Consider the following 27,285-nt stretch of genomic DNA (forward strand, 5'->3'; position numbering starts at 1 on the left):
TTCTATGGACGACTTGCTTCACAAACAACAACACATGAACAGTTCCATATTCTATAATGCGTTATGTTCTGTCTGAAAAAACCGCAGAACAAGTGAATCCCACACGTCTGAATGAGGTGTTAGGCTGCTAGTCCTCCCTTTGGTTTCCCCCCACTTTTAAGACCACCATATGCCCATTTGTAAAATACTGTACGTCTTATCCCCTTACAACAGGCAGCTGATCATAAACCTTATGACGATGAACATACACGTGATGTCAGAGGAAATCATACACTACTATTTATGGGACACGCACCTTCCAAGATGGGCGGGATGCAGTTCTCTTGCACCGGGCTCGGTTTGCGGATTCCCAGCTGTTTGCATTGCTCTATCAGCCACGATGAAAGACCCAACTTCGTAAAGGCGTCCATCGTTTCCGTACACACACGTGAGTACTGGCAGCACTTCCGGTATGACGTCACCACTGTGCGCCTTCGTTTTCCCAGCGGAGGTGCCGTGCGCATGCGCGGAGGGGGGATCCGTACGCGTACAGGCGGAAGTGGCACGCAGCAGGCCGGGTGACGTGTCTGCTGTAGAGATGGCTGCTCAGGGAGAGGTTGACGAGCTGTTCGATATCAAAAACTGGTTCTATATTGGCAGCTACCAACAGAGCATCAATGAGGCGCAGAAAGTGAAGGTGAGGAGCCGCACAGCCATTACTGTGTGATTAGGGGACATACAGAAAATGAGAGCCCTCAGTGGGGAAGATGGTAGCAAATAACAAGCCTGGAGGTAAGCACGGAAACCACAACCATCATTACCGACCTGTACGGACCTCCGAGGACGCTCAGTGTTTAATGTTTGCATAGTTACTGGCTGAAAAGTAGTGTGCAGTATGGGAGGATAATAATGGTTACATATAAATATGTGCACAGCTGTGCAGAGGATTTCAGGAGCTCACTGCTAGGAGTCAGGGTCTTGATAATTGGAGTACTGGTCTACATACTCTATAAGTCAGACGCAGGAGCCAGCGTATTTCTTCTCCCGCTGCTACTGGGAATATGGGTGACTGCATGTATCCACTTATGGGCCTTGTGTGTGCGCCAATGGGAGTGATTATATACAAGGCTGGGGGCTACACAATGACCCTGTGTGGCCAAAGATTGCTCTGCTGCAGCTGGTTATCTCCTTAGTAATGCCAAACCCCAATGTGCATGTAAATGTGCTAGTGTGGGCACATGGCTGAGCTTCACCTTGGGCTACACTCACACAAACGTAAATGGTCCATGTACAAACTGCAATGCCGGACTGACCATGGGTTTCCTGATCCGAACTAACCACTTCGGAAGCAAATGTGAGGCTGTTATTTGGGGTGTGGAGTTCTGCAGTAGATCTGGGCTTTGCGGATTGTATAATACATTTGTGTGAGTGGTGCCTAATGTCAGTGGACAGCATCTAGGTACTTCTGTTAGATTCTTGCATTGATGATTGCAGGTTTTCTTTACCCTTTTACTTTTTTTTGTGTTTTGCAGACTTCAAGCCCAGAGAAAGAGGTGGAGAGAGATGTGTTCCTGTATCGGGCTTATATAGCACAGGTATATAATGAGATTTGTCTCTGCAGTTATAAAACCTGTTCTTGCACCCTCATTACTGTCCTTCTTTTTTTCTTGGTAACAGAGGAAGTATGGGGTTGTTTTGGATGAAATTCGCTCTAATTCCAGTGCCGAGTTGCAGGCTGTTCGCATGTTTGCAGAGTATTTGTCCAATGAAAGCCGCAGGTATGTGCATAACATCTTATGGGCCTAATTGTTTAATTTTTGGCTCTCTAATTTAGGACATGGCTTTTTTTTTCCTAGTGCATTACCACTTACAGTTTTACACACACATGTGTCACAGGTGTGTCCAGTGTGACAGACAGTCATCCTAGATCTGGCTGTAGAAGGTCTTCACGTTTAGCTCGAGCACCTTCTTGATTTTTCCATCTCTAATGTGGAGCAATATCTTTCTCCCTCTGGGACCCAATAGTTACCTTCACCTGTGCTGAAGGTTTAAATAATAATAATAATTTTATTTATATAGCACCAACATATTCCGCAGCACTTTACATTATAGAGGGGACTTGTACAGACAATAGACATTACAGCATGACCATAAACACAGGTCAAAACAGATACCAAGAGGAGTGAGGGCCCTGTTCGCAAGCTTACAATCTATGAGGAAAAAGGGGAGACAAGGGACGGGAGATGGATGGTAACAATTGCTTTACTTGTTCAGACCAGCCATAATGTAAGGATCAGGTGTTCATGTAAAGCTGCATGAACCGGTTATCAGTCTAAATATGCAACAGTACAGACACAGAGGGCTATTAACTGCATAAAGCATATGAGAACATGATACGAGGAACCTGGTTATGGTAAAAAAATTTGAATGGGCCACACAGGGATAGTTAGGTTAATCTATTGAGGTGGTAGGGCAGTGTGAAGAAATGCGTTTTTAGTGCACGCTTAAAACTGTGGGGATTGGGATCAATCGTATTAACCTGGGTAGTGCATTCCAAAGAATCGGCGCAGCACGTGTAAAGTCTTGGAGACGGGAGTGGGAGGTTCTGATTATTGAGGATGCTAACCTGAGGTCATTAGCGGAGCAGAGGGCACGGGTAGGGTGGTAGACTGAGACAAGAGAGTAGATGTAGAGAGTGCTTTGTGGATGAGGGTAATACATTTGTACTGGATTCTGGAGTGGATGGGTAGCCAGTGTAATGACTGGCACAAGGTAGAGGCATCGGTGTAACGGTTGGTGAGGAATATGAACCTGGCTGCAGCATTCAGGACAGATTGGAGAGGGGAGAGTTTGGTAAGAGGGAGGCCAATTAGTAGAGAGTTACAATAGTCCAGACGAGAATGAATAAGAGAAACAGTAAGAGTTTTTGCAGAGTCGAAAGTAAGAAAAGGGCAAATTCTAGAAAAAATTTTTTGAGCTAGTGATTGGATGAGGGGAGTGAAGCAAAGCTCGGAATCAAGTATGACCCCAAGACAGCGGTCATGTTTCTGGAAAGTAATGGTGGAACCACACAAGGAAGTGGCAATGTCAGGCAAAGGTAGGTTAGTGGAGAGAGGAAACACAAGGAGTTCGGTTTTTGACAGGTTCAGTTTCAGATAGAGGGAGGACATGATGTTAGAGACAGCGGAAAGACAAACACTGATGTTTTCTAAAAAGGTCGGCGTGAAATCAGGAGCAGAAGTGTATAATTGGGTGTCATCAGCATAGAGATGGTACTGGAACCCAAATCTACTGATTGTTTGTCCAATAGGGGAGGAATGCAAAGAGAAGAGGAGGGGGCCTAGGACTGATCCTTGAGGAACCCCAACAGTAAGGGGAAGGTGAGAGGAGGAGAGGAACCAGCAAAAGATACAGTGAAGGATCGGTCAGAGAGATAGGAGGAGAACCAGGAGAGAACAGTGTCCTTGAGGCCAATGGAGTGTGCATAGTGAGGAGGAGCTGATGATCCACAGTATTGAATGCTGCGGAGAGATTCAAGAGAATTAGCATGAAGCAGTGACCATTAGATTTAGCTGTTAGTAAATCATTACACTGTGTGCAGAATTATTAGGCAAGTTGTATTTTAGAGGATTATTTTTATTATTGATCAACAACTATGTTCTCAATCAACCCAAAAGACTCAAATATCAAAGCTTAATGTTTTTGGAAGTTGGAGTGTTTTTTTTTTTTTTATTTGGCTATCTTAGGAGGATATCTGTTTGTGCAGGTAACTATTACTGTGCAGAATTATTAGGCAGCTTAATAAAAAACAAATATATTCCCATCTCACTTGTTTATTTTCACCAGGTAAACCAATATAAGTGCACAAAATTTAGAAATTAAAAATTCTGACATGCAAAAACAAACCCTCCCCAAAATTAGTGATCAATATAGCCACCTTTCTTTATGATGACACTCATCAGCCTTCCATTCATAGATTCTGTCAGTTGCTTGATCTGTTTACGATCAACATTGCGTGCAGCAGCCACCACAGCCCCCCAGACACTGTTCCGAGAGGTGCACTGTTTTCCCTCCCTGTAGATCTCAAATTTTATGAGGGACCACAGGTTCTCTATGGGGTTCAGATCAGGTGAACAAGGGGGCCATGTCATTATTTTTTCTTCTTTGAGACCTTTACTGGCCAGCCACGCTGTGGAGTAGTTGGAGGCATGTGATGGAGCATTGTCCTGCATGAAAATCATGTTTTTCTTGAACGATACCGACTTCTTCCTGTACCACTGCTTGAAGAAGTCTTCCTGAAACTGGCAGTAGGTCTGGGAGTTGAGCTTCACTCCATCCTCAACCCGAAAAGGACCCACAAGTTCATCTTTGATGATACCAGTACCCCACCTCCACCTTGCTGGCGTCTGAGTCGGAGTGGAGCTCTCTACCCTTTACTGATCCAGCCTCTGGCCCATCCATCTGGCCCATCAAGAGTCACTCTCATTTCATCAGTCCAAAAAACCTTTGAAGAGTCAGTCTTAGATATTTCTTGGCCCAGTCTTGACGTTTTATCTTATGTTTCTTGTTCAAAGGTGGTCGTTTTTCAGCCTTCCTTACCATAATAATAATAATTTTATTTATATAGCGCCAACATATTCCGCAGTGCTTTACAAATTATAGAGGGTACTTGTACAGACAATAGACATTACAGCATAACAAAAAAACACAGTTCAAAATAGATACCAAGAGGAATGAGGGCCCTGCTCGCAAGCTTACAGACTATGAGGAAAAGGGGAGACACGAGAGGTGGATGGTAACAATTGCTTTAGTTAACTTGGCCATGTCCCTGAGTATCGCACACCTTGCGCTTTTTGTTACTCCAGTAACGTTGCAGCTCTGAAATATGGAACAACTGGTGGCAAATGGCATCTCGGCAGCTTCACGCTTGATTTTCCTCAATTCATGGTTGTTCGGTGATCATGCTTCAAAAGTTTGACAATTTGAAGAGTGCTGCATCCCTCTACAAGACATCTCACAATTTTGGAGTTTTCAGAGCCCGTCAAATCTCTCTTCTGACCCATTTTGCCAAAGGAAAGGAAGTTGCCTAATAATTAAGCACACCTTATATAGGGTTTTGATGTTATTAGACAACACCCCTCCTCATTACAGAGATGCAAATCACCTGATTTACTTAATTGGTAGTTGGCTCTCAAGCCTGAACAGATTGGAGTAGGACAACATGTATAAAAAGTATCATGTGATCAAAATACAACTTGCCTAATAATTCTGCACACAGTGTAGAGACTTTAGTGAGGGCAGTTTCAGTAGAGTGTAAAGAGCAGAAACCAGATTGTAGAGAAGATGCAAGGAGCCTGATCACTTCTTCTTCTGTGACTGGCTCAAAATCAGAGAATGAGCTAGATGCAGTGGAAGGGAGGACAGTGCATGGTATGAAGGGATTGGAAGAAAATTTCCTGTTGGATACGGTCAATTTTTTTCTTTGAAGTAATTGGCCAAATATATTTAGTTGCTGCAGCATGGTGCCGGTGTTAGCTCATACTTGCCTCAGTCTTGTTCGAAACTCTATCAGTCAGTTAGTGTCTTCCCTGAGGATCCTTGGAAGATTGCTGACGTGATGTATCGGTGGTCTTCTCAAAGCTAAGTGTTTTTCCCCCTTCCGTCTACCGTTTTAGTGGGGACTAACTATGTATCCCCGTCCCCTCCCTATCCAGGGCCTATCGCTGGGGTCAGGCACGGAATAGATTCCTGCTCGGCGATAGGTGCATAACCTGTTTAGGGACGTTTAGGAAAGGCAGGGTGATTTTCTGCCTACGGGATCTCCACTCACCTCTTCCCTAGTGTTTGGGCTTCCCTCTTCCAGTTGTTGTATACTTACTTTTTCCTTCACCCAGCGTGACATTGTGTGTGTACTTTGTGTTGTGCTTTATTTTGTGACACATGAAACTTGAATTTCATACTATTTTACAAGTATTCTCTGATGTTATTGGGGTGCCCATGAGCACCACTGTGTGAGGAAAGCCTGTGATGTAGGCTAAATCATAGCTGTGGGTCAGTTAGCAATGTGCTATCACTTGCTGTGGTAAGCATAACCCTTTAATATAACATTCCATTAAATGGTGTTTCTTTTGCTCCTTGACTGTCGCCCATCTACTTTTTATCACTCATTTCTGTATATTTGTGTCATGCATTTAAGGGATAAAAAACTTGAATTAAAAGGTTTAGATTTGTCTTTACTTATCACATATGATGCTTGACAGTGGTCAGCTTGTGTGGAGATTAGCATAGGATTTCTACGTGTTGTTTGCTTTCCCCTTGTCACTGTGCTTGGATATTTCCACTGTTTTTATATTTTAATGTATCTTTCCTTTTTTTAGGGATGCTATTGTCTCTGACCTTGATAAAAAGATGGCTAAAAGTGTTGATGTCACCAACACAACATTCCTGTTAATGGCAGCTGCAATCTATTTTCATGATGGCAATGCAGATGCTGCCCTCCGTACTCTTCACCAGGGAGACAGCCTGGAATGGTAGGTGACTGAGCCATTATCACATCATCTGGCTTGTATCTTCTGGTATGTTAAGGTACCGTCACACTAAGCGACGCTGCAGCGATACCGACAACGATCCGGATCGCTGCAGCGTCGCTGTTTGGTCGCTGGAGAGCTGTCACACAGACCGCACTCCAGCGACCAACGATGCCGGTAAACATCGGGTTACTAAGCGCAGGGCCGCACTTAGTAACCCGATGTTTACCCTGGTTACCATCGTTAAAGTAAAAAAAACAAACGCTTCATACTTACCTACCGCTGTCTGTCCCGATGATGTCAGCAGGAGATCCAGCGACGAAACAAAGTTCTGGACTTTCTTCCCCGACCAGCGATATCACAGCAGGGGCCTGATCGCTGCTGCCTGTCACACTGGACGATATCGCTAGCGAGGACGCTGCAACGTCACAGATCGCTAGCGATATCGTCTAGTGTGACGGTACCTTTAGGCTAATAAAGTCAGTTTATGAGGGAGACCACTGAGTACAGTTCTCACCAGTCTCTGTGTATCTAATTTCCATAGGCATTAAATGGCACAATAATGACCTTGCATAATCGTCTCTCCTTGAAAAGGGATGTGCACTTCTGTGCTGAAGATAACCTATCCTTATGATCATCAATATCAGACTGGTGGAAGTTTGACACTATGCACCTCCATCATTGGCTTTTATCAGATGTGTTTTTTTTATTTTAATCTTTTTACATTTTTTTTCCCAAAATGACCAATATACCTATTTGTTCTAAAGGAGATTTCCCTTGCACAGTTTTGTAACATACTGGTGATCAGAATTGTCACTTGCATGCTGTGACAGGGATATGTCATTACAGGGAAACATTGAGGGCAACAAACTTGTGCAGTGAAATGGAGCATACTGGGTCTGTATACTGCACATTGGCTGCCAGCTGTCAGAGCAGTATAGTAGAACAGTATGGTATGAGATAGCAGGCCTATATTATGCTGTATATAGCATCTGGTGACTGTACGCACAGTATACTGGATATTATGTGCCTGGTATATAATATGATAGACTATAACAGACCTCAGATGGTTTATACAAGTCAATTATAACTACATCAGATATTATACCACTCCCCTATTATCCTGTATATAACATGTGATATCTGTGCACATAGTATATACAGTATACAGGATACAATGTGACTGGTATATATTATACTAAAACCACCATTGTACCAGGCATTATTTTGTATATACATTATAGCCAGGTTCACGGGTCTGTATGGTCAGGCCTGTGTTCTGCTGAGGATGGCATGAGTTATAGCAGTAGACTGAATTTTCACACAGATCAGGTGACTCTTACATTGATGAAGTCTAAGGCTTGCCTTAGATCCTTCTGAACGTTCACGCTGCTGCTATAAGTCATAGTGAGCCTCAGCAGAGTGACAGCAGGTTTGACAATACAGGCGTATGCACAGCATTGAATCACGTCCTCCCACCTCTTCTCTGTATAGGTTTGCCTCTCCAGCAAGGTCCTGCTACCTGACCTCGTCCACAGTGTTGGCATCCATTCCCCTGGTATGGCCCCACCAAAATTGAGTTAATAGAATGGAATAGATTAATCTAGTAGCTTTATTGGATTTTGCTGTGTTTTTATTCTTCATGCAGCAATAAAATTGCTTGAAGAAGTCTTCTGCATGCAACTTTTAAAGGGAACCTGTCACCCCAAAAATCGAAGATGAGCTGTTGCCATCGGCATCAGGGGTTTATGTACAGCATTCTGTAATGCAGTAGATAATCCCCCGATCGGGAAAGGTCAATGGCCCGGCACCTGCGCACTGCAGTACTTTGCTCTGCCCTCAACAGGGCAGACAAGGTACGCCTGCCCCGGAGCCGCAGCGTGAATACAAGAAGGGGACGTCATCGTAAGAAGATGGAAGGCCCTGGACCGGACCGCTGCGGGACCGCCCCTGGGTGAGTATAATCTAACGTCTTTTTCTCATCTTTCAGGATACATCGGGGGGGGCTTATCTACTGCATTACAGAATGCTGTAGATAAGCACCTGAGGCCGGTGGCCACAGCTTATCTTCGATTTTTGGGGTGACAGGTTCCCTTTAAAGTTATTTTCACACTTTAGAAGGTGGAAGGGAGTAAATCTCTTTGTATCCCCAGCCTATAATGTCATACCATACTTGTGCTGTAAATGTATGTGATTCATAAAGCAAATAATCCCGCATCTGTCATTTCTTACTGAAGCTCTGATTTACTTTATTAGTACAAAATGTCAACTCATCCTAGTTCTTATAGGTCTCATCTAATTCAGTAGCAGCAGTGACACATGGTGGTAAAATGCAGGACAGCGAAGAAGCGCTGAATTGCTTTTATAACAATTCGCTGTGTTTTAAATGTTCAAATATTTTAACAATATTATTACCAGAATTAGATATGCATCCATATTAAATATACAAACTAAAATTGCTATTTATTTGTGGTCAGTTTTTGCTGTAGCCAAATGTATTTTATCTGATCTCTTCTAGGATCTATAACTATCTATAACTATAACTTTCCCATCAACATAGGCCTTTTGAGGGATTGTAGTATATAGTATAATATAATTTAATTACTTTTTTTGCTAAATTAATTGTAGCTTTTATGGCCATAAGTTAATTTACTACAGGATGTATTTGTAATTTGGGAAAAAAAATCTTTGTGGAATGGTGGGAAAAAGTCTCATTTGTGCCATTGTTGCAGCAAAAAGGACACAGTAACGTTATTCTGCTGCGCATTACAATTGCGGAAATGTAAAATATACATTTTATATTTTACAATTAAAAAAAAAACACATTTCATTTACAAGTGTAGATGTAGAGATTTGTCATCTGCATATAAAAAAGATCTTAAGAATAAAGGGAAAAATGTAAACAAATTATCATCTTACCCATTTCAGCATGGCGACAATTATCCAGATACTTCTGAAAATAGACAGACTTGATCTAGCTCGGTAAGTGCATTTTATTTTAATTGTAACTTCATACGGTCATTATTTTTATACACTGAATAGTCCTAAAGATGTACACTCAGAAAATAGGTAGTGGTGGTGGCTAGACGGGGATTAAACCCAGGTACTAAAGTATATAGTATACAGCCGCACTCATGAGAGTTCCTTCAAAATATTTATTTTTTATTATTCTGCACAAAAGTTCACCGCAGTGGTAAATGACAGAAAATTGAAAAAATATATGCAACGAGCTCGGGTCTTTCTCAAATTTTCAAGTGTGAGTAGTAGTAGAGATAAAGCTAAAGAGCTGGTACCTCGTATATAGCAGTGTGCTCCTCCACAGTGAACGCAGGGTACACTGCATGGATATTATGGGAATGTCATGATGACACAGGCCTCATTGATGCTACCAGGCAACCCACTACCACCAATGTATTAACTTACGTACTTACGTACTTCTCATCTGAAGCTCACTGCTATATACGAGGTACCAGCTCATCTTCAGCTTCTCTCTACTACTATTCACACTTGCGAACTTGAGAAAGGCTTGGGTCGAAATGTTAAGAAACCGCTTGGATATATTTTTTCACTTTTCTGTCATTTACCACTGTGGTGAACTTTTGTGCAGAATAATATAAATATATATTTTGAAGGAACCCTCATAAGTACTGCAGCTGTATACTATAATATTTTTTATACACTGACATGATGATAAACACTTTGATGAATTGAGTAACCTATATTGCTCATTTGCTGCCATGAGGCAATCAATTTTTCAAGTTGTGTTGGAAGCAGGAAAAATATCCAAGTGTAAAGACCTGAACCTCTTTGTAAGGGTATGTGCCCACGATCTGCAGTTGCTGCGGGTTTGATGCTGAGTACTTATACAAATCCGCAGCGGCCAGATGTTACAGCATAGTAGATGTGATTTCTAGAAATGTGATTTCTGAAGGCCATTGGTCACTCAGGATTTTATTTAGGGGTATGAAACTACAGGGGGCTGAATATAAATACACGTCACAATTTTCAGATTTATATTGTTAAATTAATTAGAAAACCATGTATCATTTACCTTACATTTCAGAAATACTTGCTACTTAGTATTGTTATATTACATAAAATCCCAATAAAAAAAAAAGTAAGTTTCTGGGTGTAACATGAAACAATGTGTAAAAGTTCGTGAGATATGAATACTTTTTCAAGACATTGTATAAATTTATACAGATTTAGGTAATAAAATATTGTGTGGGAGTGCTTATTTAAGGAAGCACTATGCCAAAGGAGTGATATACTCACAATAAAAAGTGAAAGAATTACACTTTATCTGAAATGTTGTGAATGACCAGAATGTTAATGTAATGTTGTCTTTTTTCACAATCTATAATCAAGGAATGTAAGAGAGTAGGAGCTATTCTGCAGTCCTCAACAGCGACTGCTACACATTGAAGAGAACTGTAATGAGGCTCTGTCAGTGGTCGCCCAGCTACTCTGAAATGGAACCACGAACATGCTTAAAGGGAACCTGTCACCCCCAAAATGGAAGTTGAGCTAAGCCCACCGGCATCAGGGGCTTTCTACAGCATTCTGGAATGCTGTAGATAAGCCCCCGATGTATCCTGAAAGATGAGAAAAAGAGGTTATATTATACTCACCCAGGGAATGTCCCGGTCCGAAGGGCGTTGCGGTCCTGTCCGGGGCCTCCCATCTTCATACGATGACGTCCTCTTCTTGTCTTCACGCTGCTGCTCCGGCGCAGACGTACTTTGTCTGCCCTGTTGAGGGCAGAGCAAAGTGCTGCAGTGCGCAGGCGCCGGGCCCTCTCTGACCTTTCCCGGTGCCTGCGCACTGCAGCACTTTGCTCTGCCCTCAACAGGGCAGACAAAGTAAGTCTGCGCCGGAGCTGCGGCATGAAGACAAGAAGAGGACGTGATCGTAAGAAGATGGGAGGAGCTAGACCAGACTGTGACGCCCATCGGACCCGGACCGCAGTGGGGACCGCCCCTGGGTGAGTATGATCTAACCTCTTTTTCTCATCTTGCAGGTTACATCGGGGGCTTATCTACAGCATTGCAGAATGCTGTAGATAAGCCCCTGATGCCGGTGGGCTTAGCACAACTTCCATTTTGGGGGTGACACTGGCATTCACCCTTCAAAACCTATACAGGGATCTGGACTTACACAAGGATCCCTGGGCAAGGCCCACAGAGTCGGCTGCTGTTCGGTGGTGCAAGCTCGTAAGAAGAATAGTCAGGTAGCTGGGTCAAAACCAAGAGAACCGCAAAGGTACAGAATCATCAGGCATGAGAATCATCAATAAACAAGCCAATGTCAAAACAGGAAAACACAGACCTTAGCTGGGAAAGCACAAAGCGACACATGCTTATCACAAAATTAGAATATCATCAAAAAGTTGATTTATTTCAGTTCTTCAATACAAACAGTGAAACTCGTATATTATATAGAGTCATTACAAACAGTGATCTATTTCAAGAGTTTATTTCTGTTAATGATGATTATGGCTTACAGCCAATGAAAACCCAAAAGTCATTATCTCAGTAAATTAGAATTATTAACAAAAAAACACCTGCTAAGTCTTTCTAAGCATTGAAAAAGCTCCCTTAGTCTTTTTCAGTAGGCTCCACAATCATGGGGAAGACTGCTGACTTGACAGATGTCCAGAAGGCAGTCATTGACACACTCCACAAGGAGGGTAAGCCACAAAAAGTCATTACTAAAGAAGCTGGTTGTTCACAGAATGCTGTATCCAAGCATATTAATGGAAAGTTAAGTGGAAGGAAAAGGTGTGGTAGAAAAAGGTGCACAAGCAACCGGGATAACCACAGCCTTGAAAGGATTGTTAAGAAAAGGCCATTCAAAAATTTTGGGGAGATTCACAAGGAGTGGACTGCTGCTGGAGCCATTGCTTCAAGAGCCACCACACACAGACATATCCAGGACATGGGCTACAAGTGTCAAATTCCTTGTGTCAAGCCACTCATGCCAATAGACAACGCCAGAAGCGTCTTAGCTGGGCCAAGGAGAAAAAGAACTTGACTGTTACTTAGTGGTCCAAGGTGTTGTTTTAAGATGAAAGTAAATTTTGCATTTCATTTGGAAATCAAGGTCCCAGAGTCTTGAGGAAGAGTGGAGAGGCCACAATCCAAGCTGCTTGAGGTCTAGTGTGAAGTTTCCACAATCAGTGATGGGTTGTGGGGCCATATAATCTGCTGGTGTAAGTCCGCTGTGTTTTATCAAGACCAAAATCAACCCAGCTATCTACCAGGATATTTTAGAGCACTTCATGCTTCCCTCTGCCGACAAGCTTTTTGGAGTTGGAAATTTCATTCTCCAGCAGGACTTGGCACCTGTCCATACTGCCAAAAGTACCAATACCTGGTTTACAAACAACAGTATCACTGTGCTTGATTGGCAGCTAACTCACCTGACCTTAACTACATAGAGAATCTATGGGGTATTGTCAAGAGGAAGATGAGAGACACCGGACCCAACAATGCAGACGAGCTGAAGGCTGCTATCAAAGCAACCTGGGCTTCCATAACACCTCAGCAGTGCCACAGGCTGATCGCCTCCATGCCACGCCGCATTGATGCAGTAATTGATGCAAAAGGAGCCCCGACCAAGTATGGAGTGCGTTTATTTAATTTACATTTCAGTAGGCCAACATTTTGGGTTTTAAAATCATTTTTCAAGCTGGTGTTATAAAGTATTCTAATTTACTGAGATAATGACTTTTGGGTTTTCATTGGCTGTAAGCCATAATCATCATTAACAGAAATCAACACTAAATAGATCACTCTGTTTGTAATGACTCTATATAGTAAGTTTCACTTTTTGTTTAGGCACTGTTGTTGGGGGTGGGGGGAAGGGTCTCCTGTTGGTCTGATGAGGAAAAAGGCAACAGATAAAGCCTACTTAGGTCTTCCCTCCCTATTGACACACCTGGGATAATCTTTGTTCCCCGGAATACAGCAGGGGTCCAGCTATCAGTTACCAGCAGGCTCTGTTGGTGATCACACTTGAGCCTGTGCTATCAGCATGAGCCACATACAGTATATGGCATAGTGCGTTAAGGGGTAAACTGTAGACCTTCCTGATTTTCAAACACGGGAGCACATTTTTATTGAATCTGGAAATGACTGAAATCCAATCTTGAAAATTTTCAAGGCATTACTTGTTTGGTAATATTTAAGGAAAACTTTTATAATTTCACTATTACTGTTTCATAATTTTTTTTCCTTCGTTGTAGCAAAGAACTAAGGAAGATGTTGGATACAGATGAGGATGCAACACTGACCCAGCTGGCGACAGCATGGGTTAACATTGCCGTGGTCAGTATGTAGTATGTGCTGTAAATCCGCAGAAAATGTAAGGTTGCATTTAAAGATGTTGTCTCAAGACAATCTGTATCTATATGCTTCTTAGGGTATGTGTCCACGTTCAGGATTGCATCAGGATTTGGTCAGGATTTTATGCAGGTAAAATCCTGACCAAATCTGCACCTGAGGTCACTGGCAGGTCACCTGCGTTGTCCTTGCGTTGTTTCTGCAATGTAAGGACACGCTGCGTTCTTAAAAGACGCGCCGCATATGCATTTTCGCGGGTCTGCCGCATGCATCTTTTAATGCATAGTGGAGACGGGATTTCATGAAATCCCCTCCACTATGCTGTAACATCTGGACGCTGCGTTTAAGTCCATAATTGTGAGATGCCTTGCAGAGGGATGCAGCAGTCTTGAAATTGCCAAACTTTTGAAGTGTGATCACCGAACAATCAAGCGTTTGATGGCAAATAGCCAACAGGGTCGCAAGAAGCGTGTTGAGCAAAAAAGGCGCAAAATAACTGCCCATGAATTGAGGAAAATCAAGCGTGAAGCTGCCAAGATGCCATTTGCCACCAGGTTTACCATATTTCGGAGCTGCAATGTTACTGGAGTAACAAAAAGCACAAGGTGTGCGATACTCAGGGACATGGCCAAGGTAAGGAAGGCTGAAAAACGACCACCTTTGAACAAGAAACATAAGATAAAATGTCAAGACTGGGCCAAGAAATATCTAAAACTGACTTGTCAAAGGTTTTATGGACTGATGAAATGATAGTGAATCTTGATGGGCCAGATGGATGGGCCAGAGGCTGGATCAGTAAAGGGCAGATAGCTCCACTCCGACTCAGACGCCAGCAAGGTGGAGGTGGGGTACTGGTATGGGCTGGTATCATCAAGGATGAACTTGTGGGACCTTTTCGGGTTGAGGATGGAGTGAAGCTCAACTCCCAGACCTACTGCCAGTTTCTGGACGACAGCTTCTTCAAGCAGTGGTACAGGAAGAAGTCGGTATCATTCAAGAAAAACATGATTTTCATGCAGGACAATGCTCCATCAGATGCCTCCAACTACTCCACAGTGTGGCTGGCCAGTAAAGGTCTCAAAGAAGAAAAAATAATGACATGGCCCCCTTGTTCACCTGATCTGAACCCCATAGAGAACCTGTGGTCCCTCATAAAATGTGAGATCTACAGGGAGGGAAAACAGTGCACCTCTCGGAACAGTGTCTGGAGGCTGTGGTGGCTGCTACACACAATGTTGATCGTAAACAGATCAAGCAACTGACAGAATCTAGGGATGGAAGGCTGCTGAGTGTCATCATAAAGAAAGGCGGCTATATTGGTCACTAATTTTTTGGGGGTTTGTTTTTTGCATGTCAGAAATGTTTTATTTCTAAATTTTGTGCAGTCATATTGGTTTACCTGGTGAAAAAAAACAAGTGAGATGGGAATATATTTGGTTTTTATTAAGTTGCCTAATAATTCTGCACAGTAATAGTTACTTGCACACACAGATATCCTCCTAAGATAGCCAAATCTAAAAAAAAAAATACTCCAACTTCCAAAAATATTAAGCTTTGATATTTATGAGTCTTATGGGTTGATTGAGAACATAGTTGTTGATCAATAATAAAAATAATCCTCTAAAATACAACTTGCCTAATAATTCTGCACACAGTGTACATCGGGACGTCATACAGGCGGCGCTCCCCAATTTGGATCTCCCTTTGTAAGCCACTCTATTAAAGCATTACCTGTTCTGGCAGAATCAAGCTACTGTCCACCCCTTTAAGGATATGTAGTTTAGAAAGAATGATTAGCCAGAATGCTGGATAATAGGCAACCAATAACTGCTCCCCTTGGCGTGACTCTTAGGTTTATAGTAGAACTTGTTTTGACCTAATGGAGTCTCTCTAGGTGACTGACCTTCTTTCTTCTCAATATCCTCTCATGAAATTGGATCATTGTCGATCATTAAGCAGACCCTTATAAGTTTGCCTTTCTTCTCCCTATGGCAGTTACCCTTTACTTTTGTGCATCTCCTATAACTGGGATCACGGCACATGTATACCAAGATCGTGTGATCACTCCTGAATATTTCATAGACCACGATACCTTTTTTACACCGTGTGTTGTATCTATTGCTTTTGTATCTCTGTGCTCAGTTTTCTGATGCTTGAGACTTATTCCAACAGGCAGGGGATAAACTGCAGGATGCCTTCTACATTTTCCAGGAGATGTCTGACAAATATTCTTCCACTGTCCTGCTGTTAAATGGGCAAGCTACTTGTTACATGGGACAGGGCAAGTGGGAGGACGCCGAAGGAGTCCTACAGGAGGCTTTAGACAAGGTAGAGGTCTACTCTAATTAATTTTTTTTGTTTGTTTCTTTTTGCCATTGTTTACTAATGAGATAAAGCTCCCAATTGTGTCCAAAAACATCTACAAGATATTTAGCCATTTTCCAGACCAGTTCAGCTTTACTTTACATGTATCATACTGCTTAAAGGAAAAGTGTCATCAGAGAATAACATTAGTAAAATCAGGTTTTTGTATTGGATCTATTTAAAAAAAAAAAAGAAATTGTCAATGCATTTTTTTTTTTCATATCATGTTTTGTATTTGAAAAAACAAAATCTTGCAATTTTCAGACTGTCCACTGGGGCTCTGCCGTCACATTACATTCTATGGCAACGTCGGCACATGCGTCCAAATCTCCTTTTTGCAGGATATTTCGGACGTATGCCCTGCTGAGGACATAGAACGCAATGTGAAAACACCCTTAGGGTACCGTCACACAGTGGCATTTTGATCGCTACGACGGCACGATTCGTGACGTTCCAGCAATATACTTAAGATCTCGCTGTGTCTGACACGCTACAGCAATCAGGGACCCCGCTGAGAATCGTACGCCGTAGCAGATCGTTTGAAACTTTCTTTAGTCGTCAAGTGTCCCGCTGTGGCGGCATGATCGCATCGTGTAACAAAGGTGTGCACGATTTTGTATACGATGTGCGCATAGTAACCAACAGCTTCGTGCATTGCGAAGTGTGACCGCAGTCTACGACGCTGGAGCGATAATGGTGCGATGCTGGAGCGTCACGGATCGTGCCGTCGTAGCGACCAAAGTGCCACTGTGAGACGGCACCCTTAAACAACTCCAATAGGTAAGCAATTCCTTTATCTCTCACCTAGGCCAATTTCTCCACCTGATAAGACCCTATTGTGCTTGATGTGTCCCCTCTTTCTCATATTGTGATTCTCCAGTGGCCAGTGGCTCAATACACAATGCAAAGAGGAGGGTCAACAAAAGGCACTATGCCTCATCCCATTGTACACAGGGAATGGTAAGGATAGAGCATGTGGTACACTGACCGCTTAAGTGGGACACTCAAGGGGATTTTTTTCCCTTTTTAAGGATTATTGTCCTATATGAATGAGAAATTTGGGATAGGGTGACTGTAGAACGTTGTATGTGATCATCTTCGAATCGGGATGTTTGAGAGCGTTTTATAATAGAGGTAAGGGAAGATCTCATCAGTTGTAATAGGCGTATTAACCCCTTAATCCCATAAGACGTACTATCCCGTCGAGGTGGGGTGGGCCTTAATTCCCACCGACGGAATAGTACGTCATAGCGATCGGCCGCGCTCACGGGGGGAGCGCGGCCGATCGCGGCCGGGTGTCAGCTGACTATCGCAGCTGACATCCGGCACTATGTGCCAGGAGCGGTCACGGACCGCTCCCGGCACATTAACCCCTGGCACACCGCGATCAAACATGATCGCGGTGTGCCGGCGGTACAGGGAAGCATCGTGCAGGGAGGGGGCTCCCTGCGTGCTTCCCTGAGACGTTCGGTACAAGGTGATGTGCTCACCTTGTACCGAGCGTCTTCTCCCTGCAGGCCCCGGATCCAAAATGGCCGCGGGGCTGCATCCGGGTCCTGCAGGGAGTACTTCCGGGTCAGGAGCAGGCTGCAGGTGCAGCTCTGTAAGCCTGCAGCGATGAGTGAGATCGCCGATCTCACAGAGTGCTATGCAAACTGAGATCGGCGATCTGTGATGTCCCCCCCGGGACAAAGTAAAAAAGTTTAAAAAAAATTTCCCCCCAAAAAAAATAAATTACTAAATAAATAATAATAAAAAATGTTATTCCCATAAATACATTTCTTTATCTAAAAAAAATAAATAAATAAAAGTACACATATTTAGTATCGCCGCGTCCGTAACGACCCAACCTATAAAACTGTCCCACTAGTTAACCCCTTCAGTGAACAAAAGTGAAAAGTGAAAAAAAGAGCCAAAAAACAATGCTTTATCATACCGCCGAACAAAAAGTGGAATAACACGCGATCAAAAAGACGGATGTAAATAACCATGGTACCGCTGAAAACATCATCTTGTCCCGCAAAAAACGAGCCGCCACAAAGCATAATAAGCAAAAAAATAAAAAAGTTATAGTCCTGAGAATAAAGCGATGCCAAAATAATTATTTTTTCTATAAAATAGCTTTTATCGTATAAAAGCGCCAAAACACAAAAAAAATGATATACATGAGATATCGCTGTAATCGTACTGACCCAACGAATAAAACTGCTTTATCAATTTTACCAAACGCGGAACGGTATAAACTCCTCCCCCAAAAGAAATTCATGAATAGCTGGTTTTTGGTCATTCTGCCTCACAAAAATCGGAATAAAAAGTGATCAAAAACTGTCACGTGTCCAAAAATGTTACCAATAAAAACGTCAACTCGTCCTGCAAAAAACAAGACCTCAGATGACTCTGTGGACCAAAATATGGAAAAATTACAGGTCTCAAAATGTGGAGACGCAAAAACTTTTTTGCTATAAAAAAAAAGCGTCTTTTAGTGTGTGACGGCTGCCAATCAAAAAAATCCGATATAAAAAACGCTATAAAAGTAAATCAAACCCCCCTTCATCACCCCCTTAGTTAGGGAAAAATAATAAAAATAAAAAAATGTATTTATTTCCATTTTCCCATCAGGGTTAGGGCTAGGGTTGGGGCTGCGGTTGGGGCTGGGGTTAGTGTTGTGGCTAGGTTTGGGGTTAGGGTTGGGGTTAGGGTTGGGGCTAAAGTTAGGGTTGGGGCTAAAGTTAGGGTTAGGGTTTGGATTATATTTACGGTTGGGATTAGAATTAGGGGTGTGTCAGGGTTAGGGGTGTGGTTAGGGTTACCGTTGGGATTAGGGTTAGGGGTGTTGTTGGATTAGGGTTTCAGGTAGAATTGGGGAGTTTCAGGCATATCAGGGGCTCTCCAAACGCAACATGGCGTCCGAGCTCAATTCCAGCCAATTCTGCGTTGAAAAAGTAAAACGGTGCTCCTTCCCTTCCGAGCGCTCCGGTGCGCCCAAACAGGGGTTTACCCCAACATATGGGGTATCGGCGTACTCAGTACAAATTGTACAACAACTTTTGGGGTCCAAGTTCTCTTGTTATCCTTGGGAAAATAAAAATGTGGGCGGCTAAAAATCATTTTTGTGGGAAAAATACGATTTTTTTTATTTTCGCGGTTCTGCGTTGTAAACTGCAGTGAAACACTTAGGGGTTCAAAGTTCTCACAACACATGTAGATAAGTTCCTTGGGGGGTCAAGTTTCCAATATGGGGTCACTTGTGGGGGGTTTCTACTCTTTGGGTACATCAGGGGCTCTGCAAATGCAACGTGACGCCTGCAGACCAATCCATCTAAGTCTGAATTCCAAATGGCGCTCCTTCCCTTCCGAGCTCTGCCATGCGCCCAAACAGTGGTTTCCCCCCCCCACATATGGGGTATCAGCGTACCCAGGACAAATTGGACAACAACTTTTGGGGTCCAATTTATCCTGTTACCCTTGTGAAAATACAAAACTGGGACTAAAAAATCATTTTTGTGAAAAAAAAAAAAAAAGAATTTTTATTTTCACGGCTCTGCGTTATAAACTGTAGTGAAACACTTGGGGGGCTCAAAGCTCTCAAAACACATCTAGATAAGTTCCTTAGGGGGTCTACTTTCCAAAATGGTGTCACTTGTGGTGGGTTTCAATGTTTAGGCACATCAGGGGCTCTCCAAACGCAACATGGCGTCCCATCTCAATTCCAGTCAATTTTGCATTGAAAAGTCAAATGGCGCTCCTTTCCTTCCGAGCTCTGCCATGCGCCCAAACAGTGGTTTACTGCCACATATGGGGTATCAGCGTACTCAGGACAAATTGTACAACAACTTTTGGGGTCCATTTTCTCCTGTTACCCTTGGTAAAATAAAACAAATTGGAGCTGAAATAAATTTTGCGTGAAAAAAAAGTTAAATGTTCATTTTTATTTAAACATTCAAAAAATTCCTGTAAAACAACTGAAGGGTTAATAAACTTCTTGAATGTGGTTTTGAGCACCTTGAGGGGTGCAGTTTTTAAATGGTGTCACACTTGGGTATTTTCTATCATATAGACCCCTCAAAATGACTTCAAATGAGATGTGGTCCCTAAAAAAAAATGGTGTTGTAAAAATGAGAAATTGCTGGTCAACTTTTAACCCTTATAACTCCCTAACAAAAAAAAATTTTGGTTCCAAAATTGTGCTGATGTAAAGTAGACATGTGGGAAATGTTACTTATTAAGTATTTTGCATGACATATCTCTGTGATTTAAGGGTATAAAAATTCAAAGTTGGAAAATTGCGAAATTTTCAAAATTTTCGCCAAATTTCCATTTTTTTCTCTCAAATAAACGCAAGTTATATCTAATACATTTTACCACTAACATGAAGTACAATACGTCACGAGAAAACAATGTCAGAATCGCCAAGATCCGTTGAAGCGTTCCAGAGTTATAACCTCATAAAGGGACAGTGGTCAGAATTGTAAAAATTGGCCTGGTCATTAAAGGGAACCTGTCACCCCGCTTTTTCAGATTGAGATAAAAATACTGTTAAATAGGGCCTGCGCTGTGCGTTACAATAGTTTGCATCTCGGCTTCAGGAAAATGGCCGCCGCGATCTCTTCTGCGCACGCGCGGCATCCCGCGGCCATTTTCCTGAAGCCCCGTGCAGCAGAGCACTCCATCTGCGCACGCGTGGCCCCAGGAAGATGGCCGCCCCCACCGATGCCAGTAATAGCGCAGATTGTGCGCTTGTTTCTTCACGTGCGCGCAGTGGATGCGGCACTTCGACATGCGCACACCACTACGCCAACAACGTAAAGCTGGGGAAGAAACAGCGCTGTGACCACGCCCACCCGACCTGACCAGCCTGATTTGACCACGCCCACCCGACCTGACCAGCCTGATTGACAGGCGAAAACGGCGACTTTGGTAATGTATTTCGCAGCATAGGTGGGGAATCAGGGTACACTACATACACTATTGTAACGCACAGCGCAGGCCCTATTTAACAGTATTTTTTATCTCAATCTGAAAAAACGGGGTGACAGGTTCCCTTTAACGTGCAAACCACCCTCGGGGCTTAAGGGGTTAAGGAAAGAGATTTGCTTCTTTATTTTACTTAGGCAGGTGAAAAGATTCAAGAGAGTTCTTTAAATTGTCAGTAAAACTTACGGAAACTTACCTGTGTATAGGGTCAAAGGTTAGTCCTCATATTTATCTTTGATAGAAAGTACAAGAATATATTCCTTTTCACCTTGAAGTAGCTTTACTAAAAGCAAATGGCTTTAGTACTCTAGTGAAAGTGAATAATTTAGCGGTATCATGGAGGGCAAGATTCTTTAATTAAAGAGGTTGTCCACTACTTTATTATTGATGATCTATACTTGGGATATGTCATCAATGTCTGATTTTTCAGGCTCCGACAAACGGCACCCCCGCCGCTCTGCTGTTCTCTCCCCCGAGATTGTGGGGCTGCTCAGTCTGCTGATAGTGGCCACAGCAGGGTACTCCATAGAGGTGGAGCCATATATTCATTACTGTAATCAGCGGTAACGGTGACCGCTCAGTACAGGAAGAAGCTGCGGCGTCGGGGAAACAGGGACTGCACAGCACCAGGAGCAGGTGAGTATAACGGGGAGCGCTGCGCAATATTCACCTGCTTCTCGTTCCGGCGCCGCTCTGTCTTCTGCAGTGAGGCTCAGGTCAGAGGGCGCGGTGACGTGGTTAGTGCGCGCCCTCTGCCTGAACATCAGTGGCAGTGCAGGAGACGCTGAAGATGGAGCGGCGCTGGAACGAGGAGCAGGTGAATATTGAAAGTGCCAGGGGTCTGAGCGACGGAGAAGTGAGTATGTGATTTTTATTTTTTATTTTTTTATTGCAGCAACAGCAAATGGGGCAAATGTCTGTATGGAACATCTATGGGACCATAACGTTTGTGCAGCACTGTATGGGGCCATAACGTTTGTGCAGCACTGTATGGGGCCATAACGATTGTGCAGCACTATATGGGGCAAGTGTCTGTATGGGGCCATAACGTTTGTGCAGCGCTATATGGGGCCATAACGTTTGTGCAGCACTATATGGGGCCATAACGTTTGTGCAGCACTGTATGGGGCCATAACGTTTGTGCAGCACTGTATGGGGCCATAACGTTTGTGCAGCACTATATGGGGCAAGTGTCTGTATGGAGCCATGATCAACGTTTGTGCAGCACTGTATGGGGCAAATATCTTTATGGCGCATCTTATGGAGCCATAATCAACATTTGTACAGCATTATATTGGGCAAATGTGTCTATGGAGCATCTTATGGGGCCATTATTAACCTTTATGCAGGATTATATGGGGCATATTTTAATATGGAGCATCTTATGGGGCCATCATAAACTTTATGGAGCATTATATGGGGCTCCTGATTCAATATGGATATTGAAAACACTTAACCTACTGATGTCTCAATTTTACTTTTATTGGTATCTATTTTTTACTTTTGACATTTACTGGTAGCTGCTGCATTTCCCACCCTAGGCTTATACTCGAGTCATTACGTTTTCCCAGTTTTTTGTGGCAAAATTAGGGGGGTCGGCTTATACTCGGGTCGGCTTATACTTGAGTATATACGGTAAGTGTTAAATGTTAGATCAGCGGAAATCCCACAAATGACTAATAAAGGGGGCCCTAGTGCCCCTTCCTCATAAGCAGCACTTGTGTCTTATTATTCTGTTTCTACAACTCCCATGCAGTATGCACTACAACTGCTGCCTGATACAAACTAATCCTCACCGGACACCTTTGCGTAACCAACTCCCAACCAGGAACTAGGTATGAGAGTGGCACCATTTATCAAATGTGGGTGGGAATGAACTTACTGAAAATATCATATTATTACTTATTATACAATGACTATATTAATAGAATAGTATTTGTAAATTTGATAAATGTCACATTACATTACCTCTGCTTGATTTGCAGGACAGCAGCCACCCAGAAACGCTGATTAATTTCATTGTATTAACTCAACACATTGGAAAACCTCCAGAAGTAAGAGTTTTTCTGTTTCTTCTGACATGCCGTTTATCATCTTAGGCCAGGCATACAAATTTCCCTAGGTACTCTATATAACATGTTTATGCTGCTGCTAGTTTAGGTCATTAAACCCCCAGTTGCATCCATAGTGTTGTTGAATTTCTGAACCTATATGGTGATTGTCTGAAATTGGTCTTTGAGTGTTTAATAAGCAATACCTGTTTACCTTTCAGTTATCTGATTTAACTTAATTCATAAAGGGATATTGCAAAAGGTTAAAATAAAAACTTTACCTGTATATTCCGAGAACTTTTTATTTTTAATTTCTCTAATTTGCCGCAATCCTTGGGTTATTTTCATGATGTGCACTTTATCATCTCTCTCAAGGTCACAAATCGCTACCTGTCTCAGTTAAAGGATGGACATCGAAATCACCCGTTTATTAGGGAATTTCAAGCAAAGGTAATGGCCGAGCTTCAGCTTTATATAAAAAAGCTAAAGAGTAAAGCCTGCTTCAGTATTCCATCAATCGCATATATTTGCTATATGTGCTCCATGCTTTTATAAAGTTGATGGGGTTTTTTTTTTGCCATGAGATTGTTTTCCTGGTAATATTTCCATGCAACAGGGTTATTTTTTTTCCAACCTGTAATAATCATCTTTTAGTCAAACCCTGAAGTTGCTCATAGAAATTAGATTACGTTAGTGGATAGAGCTGATCCACCAACAATCCAGTTTCCATGGTTGTTGAAAGACTTTTGTACAACACTTTGTTTTGGGGAACTAACAAGTGGGATAAATAGAAGTGTCTTCTTTTTCCTGTCTGGTTTCTGGGGATTTGTGGATCCAGACATATCTGCCATCACTTTCCTCTTACCATCCGTCTATATGGCAGTGCTCTGTTCATATGTGCAACAGAGGTACTTCCCACATAAGCTTCCCACATTGTTTAACCGATTACATGCAGTTGTCAGTAGTGACTATAATTGCTAAGGCTGTCCTCAAAGGGTGGAAGCTTCAGATGTGAACCACAAAGCTGTCATGCCACCAAGAAATCATGTGGCTCTAATAGGTTAGCTATGTTTCTCAAAGAAAAACATTTGCTGAATCTTTAACAAGTTAACTTATGGGAATTCATTTGCTGGAATCCTTACACTGATTTTCTGTTCCCTAACAGAGCTTTCATACTTTTCATACACCCGTTCATTTGTTGCGTCAGGATTTACCGTATTTTCCGCTTTGTAAGACGCACTTTATTTCCCCCAAATTTGGGGGGGAAATGTGGGTGCGTCTAACAAAGCGGATATACCGCTTACCATTACAGGCTGGGAGGAGGGGGTGTCCGCCGCCGCTACCGCCTGCCGCCGCTGTCGTCCGCCGCCACTGCCGGGGTTGTCCGCTGCTGCCCCGGGTGATGCTGAAGGCTCCGGTGCTGCGGGGGGCTCTGGCGACATTTTGTGAAAGACCAGAGCCCCCCGGCAGTTCTTCCATGCGTTCCAGTATGACTAATTCCGGGAAAATGGCCGCCGGAATCTCGGGAGATGAGATTTCAGCGCTGAGATCTCATCTCTCGAGATTCCAGCGGCCATTTTCCCGGAGTTAGTTCCAGTATGACTGACTCCGGGAAAATGGCCGCCGGAATCTCGGGAGATGAGATTTCAGCGCTGAGATCTCATCTCTCGAGATTCCGGCGGCCATTTTCCCGGAATTAGTCATACTGGAACGCATGGAAGAACTGCCGGGGGGCTCTGGTCTTTCACAAAATGTCGCCAGAGCCCCCCGCAGCACCGGAGACAGCCCTACAGCACAGGAGCCCCCTGCAGACCCCTCATCCCAGCCTGCAGCAAAGGAGCCCCCTGCAGACCCCTCATCCCAGGCTGCAGCACAGGAGCCCCCCTGCAGCACAGGAGCCCCCTGCAGACCCCCTCATCCCAGCCTGCAGCAATGCTCCACTCCTGCCTCCGGCAACGAGCCTGGGACCCTGATCCACCACAACCACAACCCCTGGTAAGTAATAAGACGCATGGATTATAAGACGCCCCACCAATTTATTAAAAAATAGTTTTTTCCTATTTTTCTCCTCAAAATTTGGGGTGCGTCTTATAATCCGGAGCGTCTTACAAAGCGAAAAATACGGTAAGTCTGAACAAAAACCACACCCCCTCAAAACGGGATTTGTGCGTATGCACCGACTAGGCTATACCCTATAGTGGTGCTAACAGAGTGACCGTGTGCCTTGCATCATTTTTGGGCATATGCACCTACTGGAGGCGGACACCCAGGGTACGTGTATCCTCACTAAAATGATAAAAAGACATAGCCACACGTTCAGGCATATGCCAAATCTCATTTTGCAGGTGGTTCCGGTGTAGACAGGACCAACTAATGGAACTTGCAAAAATCCATGAGCTTTCTGCCAAAACCGCTCCATTTAGGTGTATGAAACAGAGTTTACTGAGGAAGCCACCTACTTTAGCAGCAATATGCCAGTCCCAAAGCCATTTACTACCTTTTAATTCCAGTGATATTGTATATTCTAGTGCTATGCCTATATTTTTACCCAATCGGGGCACTTTTTTGTTGCTGTATTATTTTATATCCAGTTTATGGCTTATTTTCTTGTAAATCTAAATTGTTTTCAATATTTATTAGTCCCACATGGGAACTTGAACGTGCAATTATTTGATTGCATAGAAAATACACTGCACTTATGTAGTGCAGGGCATTATCCAGCCTGTTTGCAAATTGTGGATGTGACTGGCTCCTTGTGCAGCTTTGTGTGCTTGTCCTCATTGCTGAGGGTTGTTGGAGTGCTGCCTTTATATTCCATGTATTATGTATTAGTGCTGCAACTTTTTATTTACTTTCCTTTTTCAACAAATGCTATCGGAGAACGCCAGCCATGTGCACTGGCACGCTGGCTATAATGTGGTTGTGTTCTCTGTGTGCAGTCTGTGGGTTACAAGCCCTTCCACTGATGGGCAGCCTATTAAAGCCTCTGTCAGGATCCATTAGGCTTTGGTCTATGGCAGACTTGCAGGCTATTAGTAGGCATTTGGTTACCATAGCAACCCATTGGAACCCCAAACGGGGTCAGAGAGGGGGTGCCCTGGGATCACAAGACTGCACTGTGTTTTCATTTTTGAGCAAAGCAAGAAAAGCACAGTGGGTAAAAATATCCACTGTATGGAGGTTATTTTTATTTTTACTGTGTTTTATATGGCATCTATTTTATATTTGTGCCTGACAAGTCTCCTTTAAAAATTTGTAATTCTCATTTTTATGCTGCATTTTAAATGATCACTGAAAATAATTGGCCGTGTCATGTGCTGGAAGGAATTTTAGTGGTAATTTAAAATTTTTCTTGCATAATATAGATTTTGGAAAAATGAATGTATGCCCTCTTGGCGGCATTTGAGTCATTCCAATCTCTGCCATATGGGAAATAATGTCTCTCTTTGTAAGAGTTGCTCCTCCTAACACATTAACAATTCTCTTCTGTTTCTTCCAGGAGAATGAATTTGATCGCCTTGTGCTGCAGTATGCCCCCAGCGCATGACCTGGACCTGATTAATTTATATTTCGCTCTATGAACACAAGTTATAGCATTTCCAGTGAAAATACATATGTTTCATATCGGGCAGAATGTCAAGATAATGCTAGTGCGGGGAAGGCATCTGTATTGGAATGTAATATACTTAATTTTTTTTTCTTTTTAAGTGAGTCTTGGATTGCCAGTTTTTCATCACTGGAATATTCATTACAATAAGTTGACAACTCTTGTATAACATGGACATTCCCAATAAAAAGAAACTTTTTTCTTTTCTTTCTTTACACATGCCTCTATGTAGATATCCTTATAAATATTGTGTAATTATATCCTCAGAGCTTTTAACCCTTTTCCTGTCAAGGATGTATCTCATTTGTCCATACTGACCAAATACTGAATGTGTGAACGTGGCCTAAAGCTGAGAATCCCTGCAGCTGTGATCCAGGCTCAGATACAATTTGTTAAAATCTCCCCCAAAAACATCAGCCCGCATGAAGCATGAGAGGTAG

At 42.9% G+C, this 27,285-nt stretch overlaps 2 protein-coding genes across 2 annotated transcripts in view; one reads left to right on the forward strand and one right to left on the reverse strand.

The window, feature by feature from the left end:
* Nucleotides 1-439, reverse strand: part of DDX49 (DEAD-box helicase 49) — a 34,779-nt gene extending 34,340 nt beyond the window's left edge. The window contains exon 1 of the mRNA XM_069767719.1: nt 296-439. Within this exon, the coding sequence (XP_069623820.1) occupies nt 296-410 (115 nt within the window). The 5' untranslated portion in view covers nt 411-439. The remainder of the gene's footprint in view (nt 1-295) is intronic.
* A 78-nt stretch (nt 440-517) lies between these two features.
* Nucleotides 518-27,060, forward strand: COPE (COPI coat complex subunit epsilon). Its single transcript, XM_069767720.1, has 10 exons — nt 518-676; nt 1,512-1,574; nt 1,657-1,757; nt 6,357-6,509; nt 9,435-9,488; nt 13,753-13,834; nt 16,022-16,177; nt 23,173-23,241; nt 23,614-23,688; nt 26,738-27,060. The coding sequence occupies exons 1-10, from the start codon at nt 578-580 to the stop codon at nt 26,783-26,785; spliced, it is 900 nt and encodes a 299-aa protein (XP_069623821.1). The 5' UTR covers nt 518-577; the 3' UTR covers nt 26,786-27,060.
* The last annotated feature ends 225 nt before the right edge of the window (nt 27,061-27,285 follow it).

This window comes from Ranitomeya imitator, chromosome 1, assembly GCF_032444005.1.
Source record: "Ranitomeya imitator isolate aRanImi1 chromosome 1, aRanImi1.pri, whole genome shotgun sequence".
NCBI classification, from domain to species: domain Eukaryota; kingdom Metazoa; phylum Chordata; class Amphibia; order Anura; family Dendrobatidae; genus Ranitomeya; species Ranitomeya imitator.

Bases quoted from the DNA above. Each gene is read 5' to 3' on its own strand.
- COPE (XM_069767720.1), top strand. From the start codon at position 578: ATGGCTGCTCAGGGAGAGGTTGACGAGCTGTTCGATATCAAAAACTGG. The intron at 1,575-1,656 runs GTATATAATGAG...TCTTGGTAACAG, and splicing joins ATCGGGCTTATATAGCACAG to AGGAAGTATGGGGTTGTTTT. The intron at 9,489-13,752 runs GTAAGTGCATTT...CCTTCGTTGTAG, and splicing joins GACAGACTTGATCTAGCTCG to CAAAGAACTAAGGAAGATGT.